Source organism: Zootoca vivipara, chromosome 6, assembly GCF_965207765.1.
Source record: "Zootoca vivipara chromosome 6, rZooViv2.hap1.1, whole genome shotgun sequence".
Lineage (NCBI taxonomy): Eukaryota > Metazoa > Chordata > Lepidosauria > Squamata > Lacertidae > Zootoca > Zootoca vivipara.
The window spans coordinates 95,278,905-95,297,513 of NC_142589.1; the positions used below are offsets into that span (position 1 = coordinate 95,278,905).

At 43.6% G+C, this 18,609-nt stretch overlaps 1 protein-coding gene across 2 annotated transcripts; it reads left to right on the forward strand.

The window, feature by feature from the left end:
* The first annotated feature begins 4,269 nt into the window (after window positions 1-4,269).
* LOC118085919 (procathepsin L-like) lies at window positions 4,270-17,395 on the forward strand. Of its 2 annotated transcripts, none has more exons than XM_035117014.3 (8): window positions 4,270-4,374; window positions 5,536-5,670; window positions 6,918-7,040; window positions 11,507-11,665; window positions 14,383-14,604; window positions 16,466-16,625; window positions 16,958-17,075; window positions 17,205-17,395. In XM_035117014.3, the coding sequence occupies exons 2-8, from the start codon at window positions 5,542-5,544 to the stop codon at window positions 17,296-17,298; spliced, it is 1,005 nt and encodes a 334-aa protein (XP_034972905.3). In that variant the 5' UTR covers window positions 4,270-4,374; window positions 5,536-5,541; the 3' UTR covers window positions 17,299-17,395. The 2 variants fall into 2 exon arrangements, with proteins under 2 accessions (XP_034972905.3, XP_060132484.1); XM_060276501.2 differs by lacking the exon at window positions 4,270-4,374 and adding an exon at window positions 4,552-4,659.
* Window positions 17,396-18,609: the final 1,214 nt, after the last annotated feature.

Sequence of the window (18,609 nt, forward strand, 5' to 3'; positions counted from 1 at the left end):
ACAGACCACGAGGACTGACATAATTGTTGTGGCTTGAGGCAAGAGGAAATGAGTTACTCCACTCCGAGGGACTGGCGTGCTTAGCGGAGGGGGGGGGCATTGTTTGGACTCCAGGACACAGTGGTCTGCATCCATCTCCTTCTTGAAATGTGATATCCTGATCTCTGCTGAGTCTACATTGCAGGGTTGTTGTTGCGATCACCCATGGAGGGGCTTGGGGTGCCGTGAGCTCCTTGGGGGAGCTCTGGGCCGAACATGAATGACTAAGTAAAGAAACACAGAAGATGAGGATAAAGAGGGAGATTCAAATGAGGGACGTTCAGCCAGGGCCGTCTTTACCCGGGGGTGCAAGGGGTGTGGGGTACCCGGGCGCTGAATTCTGAAGCCACCTAAGCTCTTCACTATCTACCTGTTATGAAATACAGCGTTACCTTGGGTTACAAACACTTCAGGTTACAGGCGCTTCAGGTTACAAACTCCGCTAACCCAGGAATAGGAATAGAATTGCTTCAAGATGAGAACAGAAATTGTGCTCCGGCGGCACAGTGGCAGCGGGACGTCCCATTAGCTAAAGTGGTGCTTCAGGTTAAGAACAGTTTCAGGTTAAGAACGGACCTCCGGAACGAATTAAGTTCTTAACCAGAGGTACCACTGTAATAAATAATTTTGATCAAGCTAGAAAACAAAATACATATACAGTGGTGCCTCGCTTAACGAATGCCCTGCTTAACGAAATTTCCGCTTAACGAAAGGATTTTTCGAGCGGAGCTTGCCTCGCTAGAAGAATTCGTTTTATGAAAAATTCGTCTAGCGAATCGCGGTTTCCCATAGGAATGCATTGACATTCAATTAATGCGTTCCTATGGGCAAAAAAAAAAATTCAAAAAATTCAATGCATTCCTATGGGATTCGCTAGACGAATTTTTCGCTATAAGAAAAGACCCGTGGAACGAATTAAATTCGTCTAGCGAGGCACCACTGTATACCTAAGTATTACCGAAATGTATACCTACTGTTTCACTAAAGGATTTTCGACTTTGTGCACTTATTTACCAAAGACACGCCACCGTTTGTCATTCACAATGGCGGCGCTTGTCATTCTCTTTATTATACATTTTTATTAGTTTTTACATATATTTTCCAAGCAGAACATCTAATCTCATCTTATACAACATTTTGGCTATTTTTTAGCCTGAGACTTCCATCAACCACGTCTAATGATTTTCAAACCTCATCTCTTAATCTTACATTTGTTATCCTAACTATTCCTTTTAATAGTCCATAACTTAAAATCCATTCTCATAAATCTTTTCTGCAATATTTCATGTAGTTCTCCTTACAAAACTTATTGTAGTCCTACAAGTGTAGTCGTTGGTTACAATTGTCTTTCAGATAACTCTGATATTTACTCCAATCTTTCAAGAATTTCTGGTCCTTCTGGTTTTGAATTCTCCCTGTCACCTTATCCAATTCTGCGTAGTCCATCAATTTCATCTGCCATTCCTCTTTCATCGGTAGTTCTTCCTGCTTCCATATCTGTGCCAATAATACTCTTGCTGCAGTTGTCACATATAAAAACATTTTTTTTAATCTTGTCTATTAATGTCAGTGCCTACAATACCAAGTAAAAATGCTTCTGGTTTTTTTTATATAAATGTATATTTCAACATCTTTTTCATCTCATTATAAATCATTTCCCAGAATCCTTCCAATTTCTTACATTCCCACCACAGATGATAAAAAGTACCTTCCTTTTCCTTACAATTCAAACATTTATTACTTATATTATACATTTTAGCTAATTTCACTGGTGTGATATACCATCTCTACATCATTTTCATTACATTTTCTTTCAAAGCATTGCATGCAGTAAATATTGTTCCTTCTTTCCATAATTTCTCCCAGTCTTTTAGCTTTTCTTGCCATCGTTCCTTTGATGGTATTTCTTCCATCTTCCAATATTGTGCAATCAAGATTCTTGTCGCTGTTGTAGCATACATAAATAATGTCCATTTTTCTTTTGTTAGCTCTTGATTTGAGATACAGTGGTACCTCGGTTTAAGTACACAATCATAGCTGCCAAGTTCCAGCCTGAGAAAAAAGGGACTGGACCGGAAGTAGCAGACCGGAAGTAGCGCTGCCGCCATTTTGGAACTGGGCGGAGCATGCTCAGAAGCTACTTTTGATGCTGCTCTGCCCTGTTCCAAAATGGCCACCGCACCAGAAGTTGCGCTGCAGCCATTTTGTAACTGGGCAAAGCAGCATCAAAAGTCGCTTCTGAGCATGCTCCGCCCAGTTCCAAAATGGCCGCCGCGCCAGAATAAACTGGGGGGAAACAAAAAAAATCCATTTTTTCGGCTGGGAACAGCTGGAAAAACGGGGGTTTCCCAGGGAATATGGGAGACTTGGCAGCTATGTACACAATTGGTTCCGGAAGTCTGTACTTAACCTGAAGCAAACTTCCCCATTGAAAGTAATGGAAAGTGGACTAATCCGTTCCAGGCGGTTCGCTGAGTACTTAAACTGAAAGTACTCAAACCGAAGTGTACTTAAACCGAGGTATGACTGTACCTAACAAAAAAGGCCTCAGGGTGTTTGACAAAATTCATTTAAAACTATTTTTTCCAATTCATTGTATATCATTTCCCAATATTTTTTTAATGCATTTGCATTCCCACCACATATGTTAAAATGTTCCGCTGGGTGGATCTTATGCACCTCGGCGGCGCTTATGCGAAAGACTACGCCGCTTCCAGCACATGTCCTTTAGGAGTCATTGCTTCAATCTCTGACATCGCCAGCGAAAAGAGGGATCAAGTAGCAGGTGCTGCCCTAAAAAGATGCTGCCAGTCAGAGCGGGAAACACTATCCTACTATGGCTGGGTAGAAAGTTGCTTCCTCTTTATGCATTCGTTTTATGTGCCTCTTCTATGCAGCCCTCCTTTCACTGCGTGCGCAGTCTCACAGCAGGCAGATTTATAAATCCACTAAATCCAGCTAGCGTACAGGATGCAGAATGCAACGATCAAACCCCTCTCATGAACCAGTTCCTGGGGGAAAATGTTCCTCCTCTGCTGAGAGAGTTGCACAGGCTGCGTGTTTGCTATTGTTCCAAAGTTTAGGATTCTTGCGTTAATCCACAGAAATATAACCAACATGGGGCTCAAGTGCCTTCACGACCTGTTTCCTGTGGCTCCACTTCAGATACGGACATCCTGATTTTTATTATTATTATTATTATTATTATTATTATTATTATTATTATTATTATTATTTACTTAGTTTTCCAATTTAAAGCTTTCCAATCAATTGGATTCCAATCGATTGGAATCAATTGATTCCAATCAATCGATAGCCATGTTCAAATATATAAAAGGATGTCATATAGAGGAGGGAGAAAGGTTGTCTTCTGCTTCTCCAGAGAAGTGGACACGGTTGTAGAATGTTGTCCAATTATCCAATTGGGAAACAACAATAAACACAACCTTGTGAGACAGAAGGATAGCAGAGAGATCGATCTGCCTACGACAACTTTGGCTGTGTTCTAGAAGCGTTGCAAAAACTCCTTGCCCCAGTACACTTCCGTCAAAAATGTCAATTTTCCTTCCCAGTTTAGATAACAGTCCGTAGCAGCGAAAGTCTTGTCCAGACGACACCAAATTGGGAGGGGTGGCTAATACCCCAGATGACAGGATCACACTGCTTTTTAAGATGCTGTCTAGGTTTGTCATTGCTTTTCTCCCAAGAAGCAGGCGTCTTTTAATTTCGTGACTGCTGTCACCATCTGCAGTGATCAAGGAGCCCAAGAAAGTCAAATCTCTCACTGCCTCCATTTCTTCCCCTTCTATTTGCCAGGAGGTGATGGGACCAGTGGCCATGATCTTGGTTTTTTTGATGTTGAGCTTCAGACCATATTTTGCGCTCTCCTCTTTCACCCTGCATGGCATAGCTCATAGCTTCTCTGAGTTATTCAAGCCCCTTCGCCACAACAAGGCATTGATCCATGAAGGGGATGCCTGGTCTAAACAATGCCAATAAAGGCTGAACGAATATTTTGCAAATAACAGCAACGGAAACAATTGAACTGATTTCTGCTCCGCCCCCAAAAAACGTTTCTTTAGAAAAGTTGTGCAATCTGAGAATTGGGAAAGGTTAAACCAGATCCCGGCACTCACAGTCACGGGTTTTCTGGACTTCTGCAAAATCAATGAGGCAAGAATGTCGCAAGGAATTGTTGCCAGGAAAGGTGTTCAGTGGAGTCTCACCTACAAAAAGAGGACCAGCGATGCTTCTTACTACAGAGAGAAGTGAGACAAGGACAGGCGGACAAGGACAGACAGACAAGACCACAAGACACTTTTGGCTGGAAGAGAGGTATGTTGCATGCTTGGAAACTGAAAGCCATATTGGAGAGAGTTTGGGAACACGAGGAAAAAATACTGGTGGGGTATCTGGGATAATAATAATAATAATAATAATAATAATAATAATAATAATAATAATAATAATAATAAGGTTAAAAGATTCTCACCCTTTTGACGTCAGACTCTCCCTGGGTGTGCATTTGGCAAAGACTTCATCTTCCAACATCAGCATTTCTTCAGATATCCAAAGTGGTAAATTTCGGTTCTGTTCACTCAGACACAACCCTTTAAGCAGGTGAGTTGGGGCGACCCTCACTTTTGATGTCGGCATTTGAAACGAGGAGCTGAGTTCTGGACGGAGGCGTTCCGATTTAATTCTTCAGAATCAGCTATTTCAAAATAGGGGGTTGAAAAGAGGCGGAAGGAGTTGCCTCCTGAAATTTAAGCCCCTCCTCCTGCGGAACTCCCTACCACATGATATTTTTATTGACCAACTAAGAAGCAAACAAGCAGATACTGGTAAACAAAGGACATGGTGCATTGATTCAAGGGGGGGGGGAGGTTATCTGGGATGAGGTTAAAATTGAAATGATCCCCCCCACACACACCCAAAGAAAAGACTCTCACCCTGTTGCTATCAGACTGTCTCCGGAGTGTGTTTGGCAAAAACTTCATATTAAATATTAGCATTTGTATCCCAAGTGGTGGATTTTTTTTTCATTCACTCAGAAACAACCCTTTAAGCAGGAGAGTGGGGGCTATGCTGACTTTTGACGTGGGCATTTGAAACGACGAACCCAATTCTGTGGCCATTAGTCAGAATCCCATTATTCAGAATCGGCTGTTTCAAAAGAGGGGGTTGAAAAGAGGCAAAATGAATATCGCCCCAGTCTTTTTAGAGAAAGTGTGTGGTCCGCATGCTATGAATGGAAATTGTTAGGTAAGGGAGTGGAAGAAGAATTCCTTCTCCTTAAATGCACAAGCCAACTGTGGAACTCCTTGCCGTAAGAAATTCCAGCGGCCCATTAGCAAAATAAATGAAATCGACAGGGATGATTCTAGAGGAGGCAAACTGGCTTTTGGCTTTTGACTTTTCTCACTGCAAATAACTAGATGAATGGCTCCTACTGGGGAAAAGCAAACATTGAGAGACGATGCTTTGGTCCCCTAGGTAAAGATGCTTCATCTGTCAGTGGCGGCTCTGACCGGCCTGGTCTTCCTGACACCCCTCGTTGCAGCGCAGGATCCTGCCCTCGACAATGCCTGGAATCTCTGGTGCAACACCCATTCCAAAGTATACGCCAAGGTGAGTTTGCTCCCTACTTCTGCGTCGGAACTTATGCAACCTGAACCGTGTTCCCCTGAGCATGTACAGAGTACCATTTTGGGTATCAAATTAGGGTAACTAAGTATTTGCACCAGATTTGAAATTGCCTTGCCTGCTGAGGTTGAGGCCCATTTAGGGGGGAAGCCTCCAGAGCCCCAAAAGACCCGCTGACTTCAACAAAGCGATCCCTCTGGGATCTATAGGGAGCACAGTCCCTAGGCAGAAAGATGCCCCTTGCAGTAGCCAGAAAAGGGAGCTCAAAGGGAACTCTCCTGCCTTCTAACGCAAGGCGGGCTGGAGGTTGCAAAAAAAACCTGTGCATGCTCAGAGGCACTCTCTTCTCCAGGCCTACTGCATCCCAGCACAGCGAAATCCTGGCCATTTCCTAGCGCTCAGTTCCAGTGGCCTTGTGGTGGTGGCTTTCAAACCGGGGAGTGGATGGATGGATGAATGAATGAATCTTTATTTGCGTCAGCCATGTTCTCGTTAAGACTCCGTGCGCCGAATTTCGGGGAAGGAACTGGTTGTTTTCATGACGGGTTAGCCAGTGGAACTCACTGCCACAAGGCGGCCGGGAATGAATGAATGAATCTTTATTTGCGTTGGCCATAGCAATAAAACAACAATACAATATACAAAGAATAGAAATAAAAAGTTAATTATATAAAATACATTTTAGGGTTTTGAATCAGCAGTCAAATAGTGGATCTTATTCTGATTGCCCCAGCTAAAAACCTTGCCACCTTTGCTGTCACTCACCTGCTCCTCTTGATCTGCCCAGAGAAAGGACACTGGGGCAGTGGCTGGGTGACCCGGAATGGACAATAAAAGAGGGGGGATAATCTCATTCCTCAAGTCTTTAGAAAGAGGGCAAGCCAGAAGGGCATGTGCCACCGATTCGGGACTGCCATCTCCACAGGGACATAAGCATTTTTCGTGTGGAATCTGTTGGAATCGCCTTCAAGTCCAGCCGAGGGCAAGACATTCAATCTTGCGAGGGTAAAAGCGCGTCTATATTTTAGAATTGCTCGGTTATGCAGATAGGGTGCCGGAGACTCAAAATGGGAAGGTGAAAAATAGTCAAAACATGGGCAAAATTTCCTTATTGTGGCCAGGTTGTTCTGACGCTCAATATCATTTAGGCGCTGACAAATTAGACTTTACTAATGTTTGCTTTACTAAGTCGTATATGATGCACGGCCTTAACAATTTCGGCTTCTCGTCAGGGTGAAGAGGGTCACCGCAGAAGTTTGTGGGAGAGCAACCTGGAAAAGATCGAACAGCACAACCGCGAGGCCGCCCAGGGAAAACACACCTACAGGCTGGCAATGAACCGCTTTGGGGACTGGGTAAGCAAACTCATATCGTGGGAACTGCGGGCGGCTAATTCTCCCTCGGCCCAAACTGGCTGTGCCCAAACTCTGACATTCTGCTTGTCGTCTGCTCCAGCTTGCAATCAGTCGAATTCTAAACATCTCCATTCTCTCAGGGACTATGACGTCCCTTTTTTTAAAAAAAGCAATTTATTAAATTTTCCAATTAAAACACATTAAAAAACATTACACAAACAAACATTACAGAGACGATCACACACATACATATACCTTTTTAAACAATTCATTCCCAAACTCTCTTAAACAATGCTCCGCCGAGCTTGACTTCCCTCCCTCCCCTCATTTGGTTTTCTATTCAGTTCTTATCTCGCAGTTCCTTTTTACTTCCCATTTAATGTCAGTTCGTAGGATTTATTTCAGTCCGGCAAGTGTCTTTAAACTTCTACAGTTCTTTTCCATATAGTCCACAAATTTACTCCAGTCTCTTTGGAACCTTGCTTCCCCCTGGTTCCGGATCCTGCTAGTCAGTCTCGCTAATTCCGCATAGTCTATCATTTTTGTCTGCCACTCTTCAATCGTCGGTAAGTCCTGAGTTTTCCATTTTTGGGCTAACAATGTCCTAGCTGCAGTTGTCGCATACAAAAATAGTGTATAGTCCTCCTTTGTAATCTCTTGTCCCATAATTCCTAACAAAAATGCTTCTGGTTTTTTGGGGAAAGTATATTTTTTAAAAATTTCAGTTCGGGACTATGACGTCCCTTGATCTAGACACTGGACTTCTGTTGATGCTGCCTAGAATAGAGTTAGCTTTTTTTGCTGCTGCTCCTGCATTATTATTATTATTATTATTATTATTATTATTATTATTATATTTATATCGTGCCCATCTGGCTGGGTTTCCCCAGCCACTCTGGGCGACTCCCAACAGAACACTAAAAACAGAATAAGAACTTCAGGCATTTAAAGCTTCCCTAAACAGGGCTGCCTTCAGATGTCTTCTAAAAGTCAGATACAGTGGTACCTCGCTAGACGAATTTAATTCGTTCCACGGGCCTTTTCTTATAATGAAAAATTCGTCTAGCGAATCCCATAGGATTGCACTGGGGGGGGTTGAATTTTTTTGCCCATAGGAACACATTAATTGAATTTCAATTCATTCCTATGGGAAACCGCGATTCGCTAGACGAATTTTTCATAAAACGAATTCATCTAGCGAGGCAACCTCCGCTTGAAAAATCCTTTTGTTAAGCGGAAATTTCGTTAAGCAGGGCATTCGTTAAGCGAGGCACCACTGTAGTTTGTTTATTTCCTTGACATCTGATGGGAGGGCGCCACCACCGAGAAGGCCCTCTGCCTGGTTCCCTGCAACCTCATTTCTCGCAGGGAGGAAACCGCCAAAAGGCTCTCGGGAGAGGGACCCCGGTGTCCGGGGCAGAGATGCTCCTTCAGGTCTTCTGGGCCTTTGAGGCCATTTAGGGCTTTCAAGGTCAGCACCAACCCTTTGAATTGTGCCCGGAAACGTCCTGGGAGCATCACACTGTTGGCTCACGTTGAGCTTGTGGTCCACGGAGACTCCCAGATCCTTTATCACACGCCCTGCTAGTTAGCCAGGTGTCCCCCATCTTACATTTGTGCAGAACCTGACATTTTTCCCTATTGAAATTCGTTTTGCTAACTTGCTTCGTTGTGCCGGATTGCCAAGTCGGGTGACCAATTTGGATGGGTTTGGGTCCCATCAGCTCGGTCTCCTCCAACAATTCCCCTAGAGCAATGGGATAGCTCAGTCAGTAGCTCATGAGATTCTTAATCTCAGAGTCTCAGAGTTGTGGGTTTGAGCCCCAGGTTGGGGAGAAAGAGTCTTGGACTTTTCGGCTCTATTATTCTATGATGAACACACATTTTTCAGGACTTTTGCTGGCTGGGGACTTAGGTAATTGTGTTTCCAGCTGAGCTGGGAATCTGATGACTGAGCGGGAGAACTGCCATGTGGTCAGGATTTGCAGAAATGACTTCCTCTCCACCCCCACCCCCCTTTGGCTGAGCATCAGCAGAACAAAGCAATTAGAGTCCCTTACCAGTTTAAGAGTGTTTAATGGCCTTGGTTCAGTATACCTGAAGGAGCACCTCCACCTCCATCGTTCGGCCCGGACACTGAGGTCCAGCACCGAGGGCCTTCTGGTGGTTCCCTCGTTGCGAGAAGCCAAATTGTAGGGAACCAGGCAGAGGGCCTTCTCGGTGGTGGCGCCTGCCCTGTGGAACGCCCTCCCATTAGATGTCAGAGAGAAAAACAACCACCAGACTTTTAGAAGACATCTGAAGGCAGCCCTGTTTAGGGAGGCTTTAAATAGATCACTGTGTTTTATTTTTCTGTTGGAAGCCGCCCAGAGTGGCTGGGGAAACCCAGCCACATGGGCGGGGTATAAATTATTATTATTATTATTATTATTATTATTATTATTATTATTATTATTAAAATGTCAGGATATCCCACACACGAGTAGAACCTTGGCAGAGACACATGCCCGGCTGGCATGTTCTCTCCCTCCCGGTAGATCGTTTGGGAGCTTCACAAGCAAGCTTTCTCCAGCCCCAACATCACAGCGACTGATGCCAGAAGACATCAGCACACTTTGCGCAATCGCGTAACAGAACTCAGTAGCACAATAGTCCCACTTCAGGAACACAGTAAGACAATCAGAGAATCAGAGAATCAGAGAAACGGTCTTCCGGAACGGGTTACGTTCGGAAACCGAGGTTCCACTGTATACGGTTCAACAGTGAGCATGCAGGTCAGTTTCGTGGGGACGTGGCTTTAGGATAGAAACAAGGAAAACAGGAAGGAAGGGGAGGATAGAATCATAGAATCATAGAGTTGGAAGAGACCACAAGGGCCATCCAGTCCAACCCCCTGCCAAGCAGGAAACATCATAAAAGCATTATTGACATATGCCTGTCAAGCCTCTGCTTCAAGACCTCCAAAGAAGGAGACTCCACCACACTCCTTGGCAGCAAATTCCACTGCCAAACAGCTCTTACTGTCAGGAAGTTCTTCCTAATGTTTAGGTGGAATCTTCTTTCTTGTAGTTTGAATCCATTGCTCCGTGTCCGCTTCTCTGGAGCAGCAGAAAACAACCTTTCTCCCTCCTCTATATGGCATCCTTTTATATATTTCAACATGGCTATCATATCACCCCTTAACCTTCTCTTCTCCAGGCTAAACATACCCAGCTCCCTAACAAACATTCTGTCTACGTCACTTCCCATTCCTGTGGAAAGTGAACCCATATGCAGTCATGTGATAGACAACAAACCCATGACTGCACACGGGGAATGAATCTCCCACAACCTCCCCCGATTCATGAACTGTGCTGCAGTCATCAGTGTAACTGCAAGAACCATACAGATGTCATGCACATAGTATACTTCTGTACCACCAGTTCCACCCTTGGAACTACCTGCCACTGGATTAGCCTTGGGCCTTACCATCTGTCACTTCTGACTAGTCTTGGCGTCATAGCCCTTCTGACGCCAACATAATAATCACAGCAAAACAGTTTACATAAAACAGCAAAGACCAAAAAAAGAAAAAAGAACAGTACATGAAAAACAGCTACACACACACACACTAACAACAAATCTTCTAACTTCACACACACTTTTGACTTATACATATTCTTAGCCTATACACACTTCCTGTTATATCTCTTGCATACCAAGAAGATATTTCTAAGTTTCTAGCATTCCTTAATATCCAAGATTCAATCTAAACCTGTCAGGAGATCTGCATTTTCACAATACCATTTGATATATTCTTTAAATATTGCCCATTCTTTACTCACTTTCTGATCTATGTTTCCTCTTATTCCCCCAGCCATTTTTGCAAGTTCCAAGTATTCTATCATCTTCACCTGCCAGTCAAGCTTCGTGGGAATTAAGTCACCTTTCCAGTTTTTTTTGCCATTAGGATTCTAGTCGCCATAGTCACGTACACAAAGATGGTTCTGTAAAAAATGTGCCTAAATTTTTTGCCTAACAGAAAGGCTTCTGGGGGGGGGGGGTTGTTGTAAGGAGAATTTTAAAATCTTTTAAAGTTCATTGTATATTATATCCCATAATTCTCGTATCCTCACTCAATTAAGAAATAAGGGACCGGACCGGAAGTAGCAGACCGGAAGTCGCGCTGCAGCCATTTTGGAACTGGGCAGAGCAGCATCAAAAGTGGCTTCTGAGCATGCTCCGCCCAGTTCCAAAATGGCCGCCGCGCCAGAATAAACCGGGGGAAAAACAAAAAAAATCATTTTTTCGGCTGGAAACAGCTGAAAAAACAGGGGTTTCCCGGGGAATACGGGAGACTTGGCAGCTATGCCACTAAGGGCTCAACTGGCTCATTGCTTGATGCGTGACACAGGAGGAGTTCTTTGGTGGGGAGGGGGGACAATTCCTGATGACTTTGCACTGGTGACTTTGGTCTCCTCCCCCAGACAGATGAAGAGTTCAAACAGAAGATGACCGGATTTCGCTTTAACCAGACCAGACAATGCAATGACAACGCAGCAATCTTCAGAAAACTCTCTGAACGGCAGTCTCCCGATTTTGTGGACTGGCGCACAAAAGGTTATGTGACCCCGGTGAAAGACCAGGTGGGTTGAAGGCCACAGGTGAAGATTCAGGTGTCCAAGTCACAGGCTTTGCAGTTTGCTACTGTGATGAGAATTGTATTGATTTGCTTGTTTCTAAAATTTGACGGATCGGTTTTCAAAAGTAGAAATGTCTGCAGCTCCCCCCCCCTTTATTGGCATACATATATATCTATTACAGTCATACCTCGGAAGTCGAACGGAATCCATTCCAGAAGTCTTTCCGACTTCCAAAACATTCGGAAACCAAGGTGCGGCTTCCGATTAGCCACAGGGAGCTCCTGCAGCCAATCAGAAGCCGTGTTGGACTTTCGGGTTCCAAAGAAAATTTGCAAACCAGAACACTCACTTCCAGGTTTGTGGCATTCGGGAGCCAAAATATTCGACTCGTAAGGCGTTCGACTTTCGAGGTACGGCTGTATATATATACTGGTAATCTTTTTGGCAGAACTTGACAAAATTTGCAGACAATGTTTACTTCACCTCTGAACAGCCTAGAATCCCTACAAGGCACCTTACTTCAGAATGGGATCCATGCACATCCCAAATAATAATAATAATAATAATAATAATAAATAATAATGATGATGATGATGATGATGATATCTTTATTTATACCCTGCCCATCTTGCTGGGTTTCCCCAGCCACTCTAGGCAGCTTACAACACATATAGAAACATATAATAAACACATATAATAAAAACACATATAAAAACACAACAAAGCATCAAAGATTAAAAAAAACCAAAATGTCCTATACAGGCAAAAAACAAACCAATAAATGAATAGAAACCAACAACAACAACAACAACGAACAGTTTACAGTTATACCCCAATTAAAATAACTGCCAACCCCAGCTAAAACTTTATCCAACATCAACCCAACCTAAATATTTATCCAACATCTAAATATTTATCCAACATCAACCCAGCAAAAACAAAGCAAAGGAACCAAAATTAGAACCATTTAAATCAGGCATCCTCAAACTGCGGCCCTCCAGATGTTTTGGCCTACAACTCCCATGATCCCTAGCTAAGAGGACCAGTGGTCGGGGAAGATGGGAACTGTAGTCCAAAACATCTGGAGGGCCGAAGTTTGGGGATGCCTGATTTAAATGGTTCTAATTTTAAATTTTAAATCATCTTAGCCAGTGGGGTTTTTTTTTAGATCTGAATAACGAATGACCTGAAGAATTACTTCTTCCCAGTGCTTTTTTTTCTGGGGTTATGCAGGGGTATGCATACCCCTAAACATTTTGTGAATCTTTCTGATTTTGTCCGTTTACTGTATTTATTTTCCCCGATGGTGATTTTCTTGAGTCAAAATGAGAGTACTGTACCCCTAAACATTTTTTAAGGAAAAAAAGCACTGCTAAGGTTTACTTAGGAATATATATATATATATATAATTCTGTCTGGCAATCCATCACCATATTGAATGAATGAATGTAATCCTTATTTGCACCAGCCGCCAGCCAAAGCAATAAAACAAACAAAATTCAGCATACAGAGGATAAACGTAAAAAAAATCAATTATATAAAATACATTTTGGGGGTTTGGATCAATAGTCAAATAATGGATCTTATTCTAATGGGCCCGGTAAAAACCTTGCAACCTTTGCTGTCACCTGCTCATCTTTTTGAAGTCGGTGTTCTCCTCCTCCCTTTCCCCATTTTGATCTCTGCACCGGAAAAATTGGGAGCCATCTTTGGTTTTTCTCAAGCGATACACAGACTGTTGTCTTGCCATTCTCTCCCTTTCTGGCAGAACTGAAATTACTGCAAATTTTCTCTGTCCCACCCTGTGTCCCAAACGCATCATTGCGCCTAGAGGCTAATCTTCCATTGCTAGAATGACGGATCTGGCGCAGGACGCTTAACTCTTGGCTTCGCCTAAACTCAAATCCCCCCTGGTCTAATATCCCTCATGCTGCAAGATCCCAAAAGTGCCTGGACTAAAGTTGTCTATCAAAAACTCCACTCTTGTGGTATATCCCCACGACAGCTACTCACTTTGGGTTTTAGTAAAGCAAACAGCCTAATCTGTCAGTGCCTAAATGATATCAAGCGTCAGAAAAGCTTGGCCACATTAAGGAAATTTTGCCCATGGTGTGACTATTTTCCACCTTCCCATTTTGACTCTCCGGCACCCTATCTGCATAACCGAGCAATTCCAAAATATAAATACGCTTTTACTCTCGCAATATTGAATGTCTTGCCCTCGGCTGGACTTGAGGGACGATTCCAACAGATGCCACACAAAAAACGTCCCTGTGGAGATGGCAGTACCAAATTTGTGGTGCATGCCCTTCTGGCTTGCGCTCTTTCTAAAGACTTGAGGAATGAGATGATCCCCCCTCTTTTATTGTCCATTCCGGGTCGCCCAGCCACTGCCCCAGTGTCCTTTCTCTGGGCAGATCAAGAGGAGCAGGTGACAGCGAAGGTGGCAAGGTTTTTAGCTGGGGCAATCAGAATAAGGTCTACCATTTGACCATTGATTCAAAGCCCTAAAATGTACTTTATATCATTGACTTTTCATTTCTATTTTTTGTATATCGTATTGTTGTTTTATTGCTATGGCCGATGGCTGACGCAAATAAAGATTCATTCATTCATTCATTCATACTGCCCTCCCCACCCCCTTCTGCAAATGGTGGTATTTCATTTTCAACCACAGCATTTGACACCCAATGACCCCTCTCCGGTTTATTTCCCCGCAGGGCCATTGTGGTAGCTGCTGGGCGTTCAGTGCCACGGGAGCTCTGGAAGCGCTGCATTTCAAAAAGACCAAGAGGCTGGTGTCTCTGAGCGAACAAAACCTCGTGGACTGTTCCAGGAACGGGGGCAACGAGGGCTGCCACGGAGGGCTCCCGAGCAACGCCTTTGAATACGTGCAGCAAAATGGCATCAACTCTGAGTGCACCTATCCCTACGAGGCAAAGGTCAATAACACAGGCAAGGCCTGTCCTTTTTGTAATCACGGACGCAAGGTTAAAGGAAACCAGATTTCTTTCGCCTTTCCTTTCTCCTCCCCTTCCTTCCTGTTTTCCTCGTTTCTATCCTAAAGCCACGTCCCCACGAAACTGACCTGCATGCTCACTGTTGAACCGTATACAGTGGAACCTCGGTTTCCAAACGTAACCCGTTCCGGAAGACCGTTTGGCTTCTGAAACCCGAAAACGGAAAACAGAAGCCTCAATACAATAGGGAAACTCAAAACGGAAGCCGCACGGCATGTTCGGCTTCCAGAAAACCGTTTGAAAACCAAAACGTCCGACTTCCGAGACGCTCGCAAACCGAGGTTCCACTGTATGATTATTTTCCAGCCTTCCTCGTTGAGGCGAACTGAAACAGAAACAGGAATCCAATTTGAGCCCAGGCTCTCTTTCTCTCTTGCCTCTCAAAAGCTGACTGACAGCTATCAATCACAGGATGGAAGGGGGGTCTGGTCTAAGGTTCGGGACTTAGCGGGGGTCATAGAATCATAGAATCATAGAGTTGGAAGAGACCACAAGGGCCATCCAGTCCAACCCCGTGCCAAGCAGGAAACACCATCAAAGCATTCTTGACATATGCCTGCCAAGCCTCTGCTTAAAGACCTCCAAAGAAGGAGACTCCACCACACTCCTTGGTAGCAAATTCCACTGCCGAACAGCTCTTACTGTCAGGAAGTTCTTCCTAATGTTTAGGTGGAATCTTCTTTCTTGTAGTTTGAATCCATTGCTCCGTGTCCGCTTCTCTGGAGCAGCAGAAAGACAGAGGGTCTGTCTCCGGACTGCCTTTGGCTCTGGGTGTGCCCATCTCAGCCTGGTTATCCTCTCCGCCAAAGGTTTTATTTACTACACTTAAACTTCTATCTCAGCAAGTAGAGCATGAGACTCTTAGCCCCAGGGCTGTGGGTTCGAGCCTCACATTGGGCAAAATATTCTTTAATATCTATATTTGTATTGGTTTTACAAAATTTTATACCTTTTAACTTTAGCCATTTCAAACATTGAAAGAAAAGGTTCGTTTGAACCTTCGGAGCTCCTTCCCTCCCTCCACGGGTTCCTTATTTAAAATGATATTTGCTACATCTTTTACCATTATCGATCTGTTACATATCCATTGTTACTACAGTATAGTTAATTCCACATTACAAGTGTCATTACATTCCCGCCAATGATTTTAACTGTTTACAGTGGTCTTTTAAGTGAATTAAGAATTTATTCCAGTCTTTTAAGAATACTAGATCTTCCTGGTTTCTGATCTTCCCCGTCAGTTCCGCCATCAGTTTAGTTTTCCATTCTTCTCTTGCTGGTACTTCTCCTCGCTTCCATCTCTGGGCATTCTGGCTGCTATTGTTGCATACATAAAAAGTCTTCTATTCTCTTTTGGGATCTCTTCACCTGTTATTGTACCTAACAAAAAAGCTTCTAGTTTTTTAACAAATGTATTCGTGAATGTTTTCTTTAGTTCATTATATATCATTTCCCAGAAAGCTTTTACCAGTGTACATATGGTAAAAAAGTACCCTTTGCATTTCCAACACAGATTTGAACTCGTTTTGTACATTTTTGCAATTCTACTTGGTGTTAGATACCAACGACACATCATTTTCATATAATTTTCTTTCAATGAACAGCATACCATCAATTTCCTTTCCTCTTTCCAAGATGAAAGTTGGACATTATACCCAAAATCTCTAGCCCAACTCTGTGCCAACTCTGTGATTCCATTATTCTTTCTCTATCTCTCCTGCGCCGTTCAGATAGAGAGCAATTCCCAAAAAGAGTTTAAGCCTTTTTCGTTGTTTATTTGCAGACCGGAACCTGTCGTTTCAACGGATGGGACAGAGCAGCAACATGCAAGGGCCATAGAAAGATTCCACCAGGCAATGAGAAGGTCCTGGAAAAAGTGGTGGCGTTTGTGGGCCCAGTTTCTGTTGGAGTAAACACTTTTGACTTCCAGTTTTACCATGACGGTAAACAGCCCTTTTGGGAAACGATGAGACTGTTGTTCCTGCAATGGAGAAGGGGGGCTGGATCTGGCCCAATCACCTTCTCAATCCAGCCCGCAGACGGTCCGGGAATCAGCGTGTTTTTACATGAGTAGAATGTGTCATTGTATTTCAAATGCATCTCTGGGTTATTTGTGGGGCATAGTAATTTGTTCATTATTTTTTTTCCAAAATATAGTCCGGCCCCCCACATGGTCTGAGAGACGGTGGGCCGGCCCCCTGCTGAAAAAGGTTGGAATAGACGCTTGTTCCACAACGTGCCAGAGCAATGTTCTCTGTTTTTCCTCCTCTGCCAGGAATCTATAATCATTGCCAGTGCGGCGACCATCTAGACCATGCGATGTTGGCCGTTGGCTACGGGTTCGAGAGGCGCGGCGGCCAGAGACTGGTTGACTACTGGATCCTAAAGAACAGGTGAGAAAGAGGAGCTTGACGCTCCCCACAAGGTCTGAGGGACAGTGGACCAGCCCCCTGCTGAAAAAGTTTGCTGACCCCTGCTTAAGAGGCTCTCACCATCTCCCGATTCCTATTTCCCTCCCTCAGCTGGGGCTTGGCTTGGGGTATCCATGGCTACATGAAGATGCAGAAAGGAGTCAACCGCTGCGGGATAGCAGAGCAGGCAAGCTATCCCTTCTAACCAGCCCTCGTCTTTCCTCGTCTTCCGGATCCATGAAGTGCAGAACAGCGAAACATCAGCATTTCTTGATCCCCTTCCTTCCTTCCTTCCTTCCTTCCTTCCTTCCTTCCTTCCTTCCTTCCTTCCTTCCTCCCTCCCTCCCTCCCTCCCTCCCTCCCTCCCTCCTCCTCCTCCTTTCCCCATGGCTTCCAGACAGAGTAAAAAATCAAGTTCTCCAATCAAGCTCCATAGGCTGCATGTCAAATTTTCAAATTTGGTACTTTTCAAAACAATAAAAAAACCACCTAACCATGTACAGTGGTGCCTCGCTTAACGAATGCCCTGCTTAACGAAATTTCCGCTTAACGAAAGGATTTTTCGAGCGGAGCTTGCCTCGCTAGACGAATGCGTTTCACGAAAAATTTGTCTAACGAATTGCGGTTTCCCATAGGAATGCATTGAAATTCAATTAATGCGTTCCTATGGGCAAAAAAAATTCAAAAAATTCAATGCATTCCTATGGGATTCGCTAGACGAATTTTTCGCTATAAGAAAAGACCCGTGGAACGAATTAATTTCGTCTAGCGAGGCACCACTGTATTTGGTTCTTTTCAAAACAATAAAAACCACCTAACCACGTATTTGTGCACTTTGAGCGAATGTTTCTTACTTTGTTCCGGTGCTGTCAATGAAATAGGCTCAACTACAGGTCTTGCTGTGAAAAGGTATTCAATCGACCTGAGTTTACTAATTTGCTTGCTTGTTACCCAGTAATTTGGTTTGATACACGGCAGTTTAGCGTTCTAATGTATTCTGGATGTGATATCTTCTTGTAAGACCACTATAAACTTTTCTTTTTCTTTATGAGGGCCGGTATAGAAATGGTTTAAATAAACCTGATAATTTTTTTATTTTATTTTTAAAATTAGCATTCTTAAAAAAAAACCAGAAGCATTTTTACTTGGAATCCTGGGCAGAGACATACCATAAAATGTAAAAGAATTTTTTTTGTATGCAACAGCTGCTGCTTGATTGTTAATTGCAATGAATTGGAAGGGGGAGAGGGTTCTGGCAAAACTAGAATGGCAAAATAAATTACTAGAATATGCTGAAATGTTTTCTGCTGCTCCAGAGAAGCGGACACGGAGCAATGGATTCAAACTTCAAGAAAGAAGATTCCACCTCAACATTAGGAAGAACTTCCTGACAGTAAGAGCTGTTTGGCAGTGGAATTTGCTACCAAGGAGGGTGGTGGAGTCTCCTTCTTTGGAGGTCTTTAAGCAGAGGCTTGACAGGCATATGTCAAGAATGCTTTGATGGTGCTTCCTGCTT

Excerpts from the sequence above, each read along its gene's own strand:
- LOC118085919 (XM_035117014.3), top strand. The coding sequence starts at position 5,542 with ATGCTTCATCTGTCAGTGGCGGCTCTGACCGGCCTGGTCTTCCTGACA. Across the intron at positions 14,605-16,465 it reads CCTATCCCTACGAGGCAAAG|ACCGGAACCTGTCGTTTCAA; the intron begins GTCAATAACACA and ends GTTTATTTGCAG. Across the intron at positions 16,626-16,957 it reads CTTCCAGTTTTACCATGACG|GAATCTATAATCATTGCCAG; the intron begins GTAAACAGCCCT and ends CTCCTCTGCCAG.